The 13,345-nt window shown below is 41.2% G+C and overlaps 1 protein-coding gene and 1 non-coding gene across 2 annotated transcripts in view; both read left to right on the top strand.

Moving 5' to 3' along the window:
• The first annotated feature begins 2,055 nt into the window (after nt 1-2,055).
• trnal-aag lies at nt 2,056-2,137 on the top strand. The gene has a single exon. It is a non-coding gene; the product is annotated as a tRNA-Leu (tRNA).
• Nucleotides 2,138-2,238: 101 nt separating this feature from the next.
• The window catches only part of polr3e (polymerase (RNA) III (DNA directed) polypeptide E), a 22,798-nt gene continuing 11,691 nt past the window's right edge, over nt 2,239-13,345 (top strand). Inside the window, exons 1-10 of the mRNA XM_034193456.1 lie at nt 2,239-2,400; nt 3,074-3,154; nt 8,432-8,482; nt 8,594-8,671; nt 8,760-8,875; nt 9,094-9,176; nt 9,636-9,743; nt 11,733-11,782; nt 11,861-11,980; nt 13,130-13,219. Coding sequence (XP_034049347.1) covers nt 3,116-3,154; nt 8,432-8,482; nt 8,594-8,671; nt 8,760-8,875; nt 9,094-9,176; nt 9,636-9,743; nt 11,733-11,782; nt 11,861-11,980; nt 13,130-13,219 — 735 coding nt within the window. The 5' untranslated portion in view covers nt 2,239-2,400; nt 3,074-3,115. The remainder of the gene's footprint in view (nt 2,401-3,073; nt 3,155-8,431; nt 8,483-8,593; nt 8,672-8,759; nt 8,876-9,093; nt 9,177-9,635; nt 9,744-11,732; nt 11,783-11,860; nt 11,981-13,129; nt 13,220-13,345) is intronic.

The raw sequence follows: 13,345 nt of genomic DNA, 5'->3' as shown, positions 1-13,345 counted from the left end.
TTAAGTCTGGCTTAGTTTGCGTTTCTACCGCTGGCAGAACACTTTCATTTGGCAGGTAGATCACTTAAATATTGATGAGCATGTCATCTCTACAGTCGCACGGCTTTGCCCTTGCACATGGAGGCAAAACAGAGTAATTTAACATTTTCTTTTTGTCTTGGTGGCTCATGGGATTTATTTTCATCATGTGCAGAGTGAAGAATTGTTGACTAATGGCTGTCTTAAGCACTGACGTGACTGAGGCCTAATTGACCCCCCAGCCCCATCTGATCAGTCCCCCTGCTGGTTCAGGCCCAGAAACCCACTGTGAGCAGAAAAGTCACCAAGGGACATCTTTTAATACGCTACGTTTCTTCAGCCAAGAAGGACCTGTATTTTCAGATGTTGTTTTCCAAAAGGCTGTGGCTACGGCTGTGGTACGGACCCGTATCTACAGAGACCATTCTAAAGATACGGAGGGTGTCTTACTGACCAATCAGAATGCGCAAATATGTCCGTACTCGTACCACATGCGGCTAAAGGTCCGGTGTCACATACAATTCTTTCCACCTCGCTTAGAAAACAGTGCTGGGAAATTGAGGTGGATGATTGATGAAAGAAGCAAAACACCTTCACAATTTATGTCGATATTTTGATGAATTTCTTCATTTGCATTTGATGACTTTCTTAAGTACAAGTGGCCGAGATGAGGTTCCTCCGTAGGGTGGCTGGGCACTCCCTTAGAGATAGGGTGAGGAGCTCAGTCACTCGGGAGGAGCTCAGAGTAAAGCCGCTGCTCCTCCACGCCGAAAGGAGCCAGTTGAGGTGGCTCGGGCATCTTTTCCCGCCTGTCCCTTGGACGCCTCGCTGGAGAGGTGTTCCGGGCACGTCCCATCGGCAGGAGTCCCGGGAAAGACCCAGGACACGCTGGAGGGACTACGTCTCTCGGCTGGCTTGGGAACGCCTTGGGGTTCCCCCAGAGGAGCTGGAGGAGGTGTGTGGATCGGGAGGTCTGGGCGGCTTTGCTTGAGCTACTGCCCCTGCGACCCAACTCCGGATAAAGCGGAAGAAAATGGATGGATGGATGGACTTTCTTAATTTACAGCAGCTTCATTAAACAAATGTACTCGAATGATTATCAGCACGACGGCGAGCTTACAGGCTAACCTCCACTAACACTACAAGACAGTTGCCATTTATGGCTTCTGAAACAAAGGAGAAAAAAGAAACAGCACAGTTCAGCTGAAGCATTAGTGGACGTGAAATATTCTGTATCTGTTAAGAGCTTCACCTCTTGTTCCACGTGTGTATTTCCCACCGGTGTCACGTATGTCCACTCAGTGAACCTCGGCCCGTACCTTTAGCAGTCCCACAGAAGATACGGATGTACCCGTAGCCACTTCGTTTCCAAAATCGGGACTCTTTATGTGAATATGTTTTCACCAGGCTGTGATGATGAATCCACTGAAACAACATAGCAAGTAGATTAATTTACTCCGTGTGAATGGTTGTAATATTTGAAAGTCTGTTTGCATGAGGACTGCAGTTTTCAGCCAATCAACAGACAGTATTAATGGATGCATTTCTACTTATGAAAAATTTACAAGAAACGTGTCAACAATCGCATCCCTTACCAAAAAATAGTACTGATAAGTATATAAAAAGTAAACTAGAAGTATACTTGAAACATACTTGCATATACTACTTTTTGGTAAGGGATACCAACACCTTATCAGCCAGGCATACGTTGAAAATATTGTGAATGCCCAAAACCTTTTGAGGTAATCGGCGTATATCAGCGTGCTTCAATTTATACAAAACTTACCTGTAACTTATTAGACGTACGTCAGCGTTTTAATACCGCGTCTGCATATGCTGACTAAATTGTAAAGGTGTGTGACAGGAGGGTTAGCGTAAGCATGAGACACAGCCTAAAACTACTGTGTGCGCAGGGCGTCATGTGTGCCATAGTGCAGAATTTGGTATCTATTAATACTAATTAAAAAATGAATTAATGAATTGAAATCATCATATAGGAAAGGATTTGATCTAGTCCGGTGACTCTTTAGTTCAGCCGGTAGCGTGGCCGAGCGGTCTAAGGCGCTGGATTAAGGCTCCAGTCTCTTCGGGGGCGTGGGTTCGAATCCCACCGCTGCCATTAATTTTTCAAATAAATATTGGACTGAACTCTTGTTAGTATTTAATTTTGTTGTTTTTTTCTAGCTATGGTTCATGAACGAAAAATTTAAGATATATTTTTAAAGCGCTGCGGTTGCTGTGCATTATGGGTATGAGCTTCTCCCCACGTGTCCCGCAGCCAGTCACACTTTACAGAATCCAGTAGACTTCAGCTGTGCCTCAGTTTACACCGGATGATCAATTGCCCTCTGAAATAAACTGTACGGTGGGTGAGGCGTGCAGGTGAGAGCTACATGTGGACAGAGTGTTATTAAAAAACACACCCAATATATTTTTATAGCTTCTTTTGCGTGTTAGCTAAGCTAGGTAGCGTTATCAGTTCACTTAATACCGGCTACCAGTCTGCTAGCTAGTTTCGTTCTAAAGACGTTTGTTTGAAACGCTGCGGGTGAGTTTTAATTTTTAACCTGAACAGTCTATTTTTGTGTACTTTCGTGAAATTTTATTAGGACAAGGCAACGACAAAACTGCCTGAAGGCTTTGTTGCTAACAGCTCGCTAACGTAGCTAGCTAAGTTAGCCTGAAAATAAAACTTCTAAGTGCTGATGGCGACTTTAGGAGATGTTATTTTGATAGGATGACCCTGTTGTCATGTGTGGTAGTTATATAAAAGTATGTTAGTTCGTGTGTGCACTCTGGTTTCTTATTTGATGTGAATTACATGATCTTGCATCATATTTTACCTGGGTGGTAGCATCACTTCAGACCTCCACTGTCTGTCAATTATAAAAATTAACCAAATCAAATAAATCAAGTCTCTGAAATGATGTAGAAATTATGTAAATAGGTTGACATGCTGAATCTGTGCTACAGACTTGACTCAGCAGTGTTGTTTTTGTTATTTTCTTGTCATTTTTCCATTATGACTGAATTTCTGGCATTTCTGTATTTCTAGGTTGATTTCTGAGACATTTTGCCTCCCCCTGCCTAATTCAATATGGCCACTGGGGACGATGATGACCCTATTATAGAAGAGGTGCGTCACACTCTGATTTTTGTGCATATTGTGAGCAATGATGTGTTAAAGTTCATGACTTAATTACTGCTTGCATAAATGTCAGTCACACGTTATTTGTGTGCAACCATTAATCAACAAAAACCTTTACCCATAGTTCCGTTTTGTCTGTTGCAAAACCAAATGCAAGTCATGTAATTGTTTCTCTGGCTATAGTTAAGCCTGATTTATGCTGCTCCTTGTCCACAACACCGTTGCCATATGATAGATTAGATTAGCTAGAACTTTATTAATCCCTTGGGAAGACTCCTTCAGGGAAATTGAGGTTCCAGCAGCATTGTATAGCAGCACATAGGGTAAGAAGCACACGAAGTATCAAAAGTAAAAACAATTTGCAAATATAAATACCAGAAATACTGCTCGTTACTGGTTTAGTGATGCTACTGTTCCTCTCCTTCCTGTCCTCTGTCTTCCTGTTACGCCTCCTCCACCCGAGTGAGGGGTTGCCCTCTGCATTGCTATGACCCCTCTCCGTAGCCTCACGTGCATTTCCTAAAAAATTGAATCTACATGTCGAAACGACAGCAACCATATGGGCTGTAATTGCTTACTTTTCCAGTTTCACTCCTTCATCTCCCTTCATATTTAAATTTCTGCAGTGCGCACGCCGATTATATTTTAATCATGAATGAGTTAGAAAATTTGATACAGGTACATGAATATGACCACCTTTACAACACGGTGTCGACAAACTACAAAGATGCTCAAATGTCCTGCAATTGATGGAGGGAAATTGCACTTAATGTTAGTTTGGAGGTTGAAGACTGTGTAAAAAAGTGGAGGTCAATGAGGGGAAAAAAGGACCAACAGCAGTGGCGATGCAGGCAGAAAGAAAGTCCCTGTGTTGTTCTTCACATTTCGACCTCTACTATTCTGGCGGCAGAAGCATAAATCAGGCTTTAGAGCTGTCATGAGAATTACTATATCCACTTATACCGTATACAGATAAGAGAGTTGACATAAGGATGTTGCTAAACGCGATACCACAATAAATGGCATAATTTTCACTGCCATGGTGAAGCATCACAGTAAAAAAAAAAAAAAAATAAACAGGGAAAAAATTATTCATTCATTTTCTGCTTATCTGGGCTTGATATCCCCCAGGAAGAGTGGAGGACTTTGTTGACGCTGGGGACATGTCGGCTAAGCTCCTTGACCTATGGAAATAATTCCCATATGGGAATTGGTTGAAGTGTCACTTCTGATGATTTCCTGCTTCTAAAGTTGCTTGGCTGTCAACACACCTAACTTGTGACCATAACCACGTGTTTATTCATCAGTGCACATATTTTAGCCATCAACATTGAAACGGACAATGGGGAAGGAGCGGCAGATGTACAAATAGGAGGGATGCACACAAACAACAAGTCTGAAGTTTCACAGAATTCCAAGGGTTTTTGTGAGGGGACGGCATTGGTTGAGAGTCATCAATAGGAGGGACCAAATCATGAGATAACATTAGCGATTAGGAGTGCTAGTTTGTAGTGATCAAAGTTCTCTGTCAGTTGGACTGCCAAAAGGCAGGGTTCACGCTGACACCGTCCTGATGCAAAATCAAATCTGGACGCAAGATATAAAATTTACTGCATCTCCATGACACATGCGTGCCACATTAAAAATGTTAAAAAAATCAGTTTTGAGAATGTCTGGATTTTTGTTTTTTCTCGCTGGCATCAGCGAGTCCCTGTCTGTTCCTCTGTGTCCTGTTTGCACTCTGCAGGAGGAGGGAGGGGGCAGTGGGTCAGCCTGCTGTGTGTTGAGGGTAGATGTCTCGCATCGTAATGACAGCAGCAAGCAAAGAGCCGAATGCAGAGTTTTACAAACATTTTCAAATTTTTCTTTCAAAGTCTGCTCTGGGTGTCGCTGTGAGAGTCCTCGCTGTGGTTAAGACCCCCATATATATTAAGACATATAACAAGAATGAGCAGGAATCAAGCAGAATCAGCCGGAATAGGGAAAAAACACAAACTTTGAAGCACAGTTGGGAGGGACAGACAGTTGAACAGCCATGTTCAACTGCCGGGCGACCACATAGAATGTGGGCGGATCCAGACCTGACTGATTCGTGCTCACCTGTATGACCGCAGCCCAAGCACGGCGACACACACTGCTGTCAGACTGCACCAGAATCATAAGTAAAGTGCCCAGACTGCTTAATGAATGCCCTCGGGTGCTTTCACTCACTCACTCCCCCACTCACTCACCGATTCGCTCATCCCAAACTCTCACTTGCACGCATTGACCTGTGAGCAGGATGTTGCGCAGGCAGGCGTGGGGGTGTGGGTCCCACACATGACGGACTGTCAGACAGTGATGTGCTGAGCATATGGCGTACAGGGAGGGGCTGTGCGCCACACTGTCCAGTCAGACCATAGGCGTGCCGCGGAATGTCGCCTGACATGGTACATTTTTATGCCGTGGTGGACGGAGGCATTTGTGAGGCGATGATGTCAGCACACTGCACAGCCAGGGCGAGAGGGACTGGCCCTCTAGCCAGGGCAGATAACTGGATCTGCCCTGCACTCTGACATGCACCTGAGGCTGTGCCGGAGGTGAATTTACATGTTTGTTTATGGTGTCATGGGCTGGCGAAACAGTACCGCAGTCATTCCTCCAACAGAATTTGATGGTAAACATGTCATAATATGTGTATTATGGAGGTGACTTCCTGTTCAGCTGTGTTGCGGCACAGCGCTGAGCCTCTGACACACACAATGGCGCATCGGATCGCAATGACAGACTGTGCTTTGGGTTTGATTGCGCAGTGTTCATGTCCACGTCACACGATGGACGTGTGCCACATACATGTTGCATATCGACATTTCCTTTGCATTCCCTGAACAGGACCCAGTGGACGTGCATGTACGTGACACAAGTGGGACATGCTGGAAAAATTTGATGTGCCCGGGCCTTTTCGGGGTTTTCCGACCATGATCACTTTGTTCTAAATGCTGTTATGACGCTGTAAGAATATGTAGATTGCAGTGAGATTGCGCTCAATCTGTACATGGACAGCTGTTTGATTGGTGTCTCACCTGGACTGCGCCATGAGTGTTTTGCACATGTGCAAAACAATCGAGGTAGCTGTAGGAATGGGCCCTGCCATGTCGACTGCTCTGAGACAACTGTACGACATTTTCAGGCTGTGCCTCGACACTTTTCGAATGTGGGTCGATTTTTCATTTGGATGCCATTCGACCTCATTCGTGCAATGTGTGATGGGGTGTAAATGAAAAATATAGCTGCAGTCCCGCAACACATTAACAAATGCACCAATCCCCTCCCCCCCAAAATAAATATGTTAATTTTTTGAGGACAGCATGACATGATATGTGCTTATAAAACCATCCTATCTCTCAATCAGGTTGCACTTTCCACATAAATACAAAAATTCTTGATCATTCCTGCTTAGAGACTGCAAAACAGGCGAATCCAGACGGAACAAGGGTGCTGTGGGGGGCACGTGCCCTCCACATTACCCCTTGACTAAAGGGCCACCTTTGAAAACATTTTTCATGCTACTACTCTTTATTATTATTATTGTTATTGTTATTACTATTATTATTATTTTAACAACTAAATGTTTAAATAAGTATTCCTTTGGGCCTAAGTTTTGCTATAGTTTTGGACTAAGTTTAATTGATGAGCCATATAAAAATAAGTTTAATTTAACTTTTCTGCGGGATGTGAAGCAATATCTTTTATTTAATGTAATGTCTAAGCTCAGGCATAACTGGGCCTGTTTGGGGGTTCTTGCTTTAAAATCAGGTTCGTTAGGATGAGGGAAGCCAAATATATGAAAATGATCAGGGCTCTTGTTTTTAGTAATCTTTTCAAACAAACCTGTAGGTTGTGATATCAATTTTGGTTAAAGGCAAAAGAAAATACAAATACAACACACATTAAACTAAATGTGTGTGTGTGTGTGTGTGGGGGGGGGGGGGGGGGGGGGGTGTTAAGAAAATAGTAATCAAAAAACCCTCCAGAATGCATCCTTGGACATCAAAAACCCAAAATGTTCTGGGAGCTGCTGATGGCCCCCAGATCCTCTGCTGACAAAGATCCACTTTCACTGATTTATTTATTAATTTATGCTGTTTTCTTACATGTCTCCACTTTAACTTTAATTGCTAGGACACGATTGCAAAAGGGTTTCTGTTAAAAGGCAAACTGTGAACAGCTAATCATTTGACCATGGGAGGAAAAAAAATCAGTCTTATTTTGTTTTATTATATTTTTTCCTTTAATTTAGTTAGTAGCGAGTAATGCACACCCTTTAATATCCCCACTTTTAGCATAAATATGTAGCCAAATGCAAAAGAAAAATGCAGCAGCCTCCAAGCTTTTCATTTCTCATTGCTGTTGGGCTGAATAAAGCTTGAGTCAAAATCAGATATGTGTAGATTTGTCCAAATTTCAAAGCTCCATTTCTCTGTTACAGTTTTGTTTAGATCAGGAAGACTTTTTCGTCCCTTACCACACCTCAGCTTGTTGCTGCGCTTCCATGTCTACCGCCATTACATATGTTGAAATATCGGACATAATTTTATCTGTTTGAAGAATTGTTGACTCTGTTGGGATTCAAACCCATACAACAATGGTGTTGACAGCCAGTGTTGTGCGTTTGAATGAGAAGACTGTCACTTTTGGGACTCCTCAATACTCCTACATAGGCTCTGTGACCCATTGGTGCTGGTGCTTATCTTCTCCAGATTCCATGGCATGAAGTGGATGAGAGTCTGTGACTCCCCCCAGAAGGGACACTAGTGTGACACAGATTACTTTCCCAGCCAAGGCCGGTGTCGCTGACCAAACGGTCCAGCCCTAAAAATGGGTCTGCCCTGCCTTCACTGCACATGCGTCATTTCGGAGCTGAGCAGCATGTCTCAGACTGACTTTCTACACCCAAAGCGATCAATGGGAATAATGTGAATTAAAAGTTTATTACTGTATGAAAGGGTGCACTTCCATTACATTATATAAAATGGTCTTCAAATATTGAAATTATTATTTGCTACACTATATTGTCCAACCAAGTAGTTATTGTGACAGGCCTAACTACTGTGAAACATGCATATGATACAGGAATTGCATCACCAAATGCTATATAATGATTGAGGAGTTTTTCTTCTCTGTTGTCACAAATGTGCGCTTGTGGGAAGGGTAAAACTTACTTGAATTTAAGACTTTGAGGTGACTTATGTTAGAAATAGCATTGATCATTATTTTTATTTTTAGATTGATGTGTACCTTGCAAAAAGCCTTGCAGATAAGTTATATCTTTTCCAGGTATGTTTTCCCTGTTTCACTTCAATGTTGTGCTTTATCATGATTTAGTACAACCATGGTGAATTTCTGTGTGTGTGTTGTCATCAATCATCTTTACTGTTTTTCAAACAGTATCCTGTCCGACCAGCCACTATGACCTATGATGATGTCAGCTACTTATCTGCAAAGATCAAACCCAAGCAACAAAGGGTAAAAGGGCCTTTTTTGTTCCTCACAACCACTCTAAAATATTGTAAAAGTGTTTGTAACATCCTTTATTGTATTGTCCCTTGTGCAGGTGGAGTTGGAAGTAGCCGTGGATACTATGAGTCCTAATTACTGTCGTAGTAAAGGGGAGCAGATAGCGCTGAATGTGGACGGCACCACGTGCGACGAAACCAACACCTATTCAGTGTATGTCTGCTGTTAACCCTCATACACGCTCTTAAAATGTTTTTCCTGTGACAAGTCTAGATTGCTGGAATCGGTTGATGCTTTTTTATGATTTTGTATTGAAGGCAAGGTGTTCTTTTATTGCAGTAGCCTCTGTAATACAGGCAAAAAAACTTTTTAGCACCAGTGCATCAAGTCAACCCATTACAGGTAACAAGCTTCTTATTTTTTGCCTACAGGAAAATGATGGACAAGCAAACTTTCTCCTCTATCCAGGCGACCACTAATACTTCCAGATATGCTGCTGCTGTGTTTCGCAAAGGTCTGTTCGGATACCGTGCATCTTGAAAGTATTCACAGCACTTCGCTTTTTTCCACATTTTATGTTACAGCCTTATTCCAAAATGGATGAAATTCATTTTCCCTCCCTCAAAATTCTGCACACAATACCTCATAATGACAATCTGAAAAGTTTTTTCTGAGATCTTTGCAAATCTATTAAAATAAAAAAACTAAGAAATCACATGTACATAAGTATTCACATCCTTTGTTCAATATTAGTCAGAAGTCTGTGGCATCATGTTTGTTTTTGTTTTGTCTGTTGCTGTTACTGTGTTTCTCCAACCAAATACATGTATTTGCATTTTGTTGATGTTCAGGTGACTTTATTGCAATATTATATAGTGTCTATGGTTATGTTACAACTAATGGATTGCTGGTTCTAGAACAGTGTACATGAGCTTCTTTGTTCTTCTTAAATGTATGTTAATGATGTCAACAGGTGAGCTTCATGTCACACCTTTAACGGGAATCCTTCAGCTGAGACCCAGCTTCTCTTACTTGGACAAAGCTGACAACAAAACCAGAGAGAAGGAGGCAGCCAATGAAGGTTGTCTTTGTTTTTCATGTTTTCCTCAACTGCGTACAACACTGCTCGTCATTCTTACCCCCCCCCCCCCCCCCAGGAAAAAAAAAAGTTTTGGGAGGGTATATACTAGAGGTGCAACAAATTGATTTGTGATCCGTATGGACTGCTCCCCATGGTTTGGCATGCATATGAACTGTCAATTAATTGCAAAGTTTACGTCGTGTGAAATGCAAACTTATTGTCACGTGACTTGTTTTAAAGTAATAAATGCAGTGTTCCCCCTACCATTATATTAGAGGAACCTCTCTCCCTTGAAGGTCAAGTAATCTTATTTTCTATCACAACAGATGTCATTTAAGGTTACCTTTCCTATAGAATAGGTCTGTGCCTTGTCCTTTTATTAAACTAAGTAAATAGCCTGATGTTATTTATCTTATTTACATAACGGCATGTAATTTCTGTCTCTACATAGTCACACGTTTGCAATTCTCTGCTCTCTGTATTGTGTACGGCAGAGTTCTATGCCCGATGTGCGCACACAGACACGTGCGCACACAGGTGAGCATACTCCCACCAGCAGACAGAGTGCGCGTCAGACAATATGTTGTCAAACCACTTGAAAAGCAAGACTTTTTTAAACAAGACTGGCTGTACAAACTGATCCTCCCTTTGTTTTTTTGGGGGGGGGGGGGTGCTTGCTAGATCTGCACTCTATAGCCAGTTGCCAGGTCTGCACTTTATAAGCCTGCCTGTTAGGGGTCAAGCCGTTTCATCCTGTTTTTACACTTTTTGGATCATGGGTGATTGTAGTAGAACGCCGCCCTGTGGAATAGGAGACAGAGAGTGAGAAAAGCAGGCAGTTGTGAGAAGAAACCAGACCTGGTCATTTATGGTATGGTTTTCTTGCCAGCACAGTTCAAATAATTGTTCAGTTGTTATATGGACTGCTGTCACTAAAAGAAACACACAAATGCCATTGGGCAAGGTCCTTAATCTCCAAGTTGCTCCCGGTGTTGTAGTGAGCGCCTTGCATAGCAGCACCCTGACATTGGTGTGTGAGTGTGAATGGGTGAATGTGAGGCATAATTATAAAGTGCTTTGAGCATCTGATGCAGATGGAAAACTACTATATAAATGCAGTCCATTTACCATTCACCAAGAGTTCTATAAATGTTTGTGTCAGTCTAATCCCCCCCCCACAAAAGCTGCAAACCTAGGGGAAACACTGAAGTGCATAAATCTCGACGCAGAGCTGCAAATCATGCTACAAATTAAAACACTAATGTAGTTTCTAAGTTAGTTCTCTTCCATCAGGTCTCTTTGGTGGGATGCATATTTTTATAGCACTTAAGAAGAAAAAAATAAGCATGCTTATTTTCTGACTTGAGGTGTGGAGATTGAAACACATTACTTCTGGTGTGATTCTGGTATTTGCTGAAAACCCTCCTGTCCTGTGCACCAACAGCATTTCTTGTATATTTGTTTTGAGAATTGTTCTGTAATTTGTGTTTGTAGCATGGCCCAAGCAGAGGGTCACCCCTTTGTCTGGTCTGCATGAGGTTTCTTCCTCAGAGAGAGTTTTTCCTTACCACTGCTGCTCTGGGGGTTAGTAAGGTTAGACCTTACTTGTGTGAAGCGCCTTGAGGCAACTCTGTTGTGATTTGGCGCTATATAAATGAAAATAAATTGAAATTGAATTGAAAATAAATTGATGTTGTGACTTCAGAGGTAAATAGAATGCTGCGTTAGTTTTAGCAGGTTAGCTAATGGTACTTTGTGGTCACTAACTAAAGGAACACTTGCTAAATGTTCATTTTATTTGCTTGATTTTTATAGAAATCAATTTCAGTTGTACTTCACTTCTAAAATGCATTTTTATGTGTGTTCTTAATGGGAACATACATTTCAATGTTTTTTTATGCTTGAACCTTTGAAGTACTACACGTATAATGGTGGCATTTGACTTTAAACACATGTTGCTTGGCGTTTGACATGTCTTATTGTCCACAGGTGGCGACTCTTCCCAAGATGAGGCTGAAGAGGAAGTCAAAGCTATTACGGTAAAAATGTATGCATTTGTAAACTTAAAGGCACTCTTATTAAATGCATTGAGGTATAACTTTGTTAGCATTTGACAGGTACGGTTTGCTCGTCCAGAGTCGGAGCAGGCCCGACAGCGGAGGTTCCAGTCGTACGAGTTTCTCCAGAAGAAGCAGGCAGAGGAGCCTTGGATTCACCTGCAGTACCATAGTATAAAGGTAGAGGGCACAATGACCTTTGTTATACCACCCAGAATCCAAAGCAAACATAAAACCCTACAGCAACTACATGAAATCATACAGCATCAGTAATAATTTGGACATCTGTTCTTGTATTTTTTTTTTTTAACACATCATATTTGTCACTTGGATGTAGAGGTTAAACCCATCTATTAAATATTTAAACCTTTTTTTTTTTATTGTAGTTTTCAGGCTTTCATCATAAGATTTAGTGCCACCGATGTCCAAATACATGCAGGCAATATTATTTCACAGCAGGGATATCATTTTTGTAAACTTGCTCAAAGGTCTCTAATTTTACATTGTTTTAATAGGTTATACAGCGCAGGTCACTGTAGCATATTTTAAAGCAGATCAAGGACGTTTGGACTATTAAATGTTTGTTCTGTCATTTGTGTTTAACTGTTCTCAATTTTTTTTTTTCTAAAGAACCATTTTGGTTTCTTCAGGTTTCATGTAGCTGTCAGTATACTCTTTAAACTGGCAGCATTATTAAATTATATGTCATGAATATTTTATTAGTTAAATGCCAAGGTACAAATTACTCATGGGGCACAAATGTGCCTTCTTGTTATGTGTAAGGGTGTCGCTCTGTGCCTTGTGTGTACAATTTTTATTTTTTCTTCCTTTTTTTTTTAAGTTGCTTAATTTTTGTGTTGAATTGTCAATTGTACAGATTTGTTTTTTTTTTTTTTTTTCTTAAAAAGTACATAAGTTCTTTTTAAAGAACTTATGTACTTTTTACATAAGGCAAAACAAGGCTGCTCCCTTGTTTTGCACTCGAGGTCACCACAGCAAATCCAAGGTGGATCTGCATGTTGAATTGGCACAAGGTTTTATTTTTCACCAGACGCCCTTCTGATACAACCCCACATTACATGGAGACATTTGGCAGGGATGCAATGGCCACCACCCAGTAATTAAAATTTTTAATAATTGTATAAGGAGCTTAGATTGGTTTTATGTCATAAAATGGGGGAAAAAATGTGAAAAATTGTCTGGCTTATTAACAGTGTTTTATTATTTTCCATGATGTGATAAACATGTACACAGTGGACTGTGACTGTTGTTTGGCGATGATGTTGACACAAGAGTTTCACATGCTTTATTGTTGTTGCTCACATGCAGGATGGGCGCTCAGAGCATGAAAAGCAGTACCTATTCTGCCAATCGGTTGATGCCTCGGAGAATTGTGAACTGGTCAAAACTCCTAAGTATGTACAAAGACTTTAATCAGTTTTATTACTTGAAGATGAATAATGTAATTCTACACGCAGCCTATTGCATCTTATTAATAGTCATTATTGGCTTTCACTATCCAAAAATAAACAAAAAAATTATGCC

This window comes from Thalassophryne amazonica, chromosome 18 (assembly GCF_902500255.1).
Source record: "Thalassophryne amazonica chromosome 18, fThaAma1.1, whole genome shotgun sequence".
Classification (NCBI taxonomy): domain Eukaryota; kingdom Metazoa; phylum Chordata; class Actinopteri; order Batrachoidiformes; family Batrachoididae; genus Thalassophryne; species Thalassophryne amazonica.
Note: the sequence above shows the minus strand (reverse complement) of the source record. Positions and strands in the feature narration are given on the sequence as shown.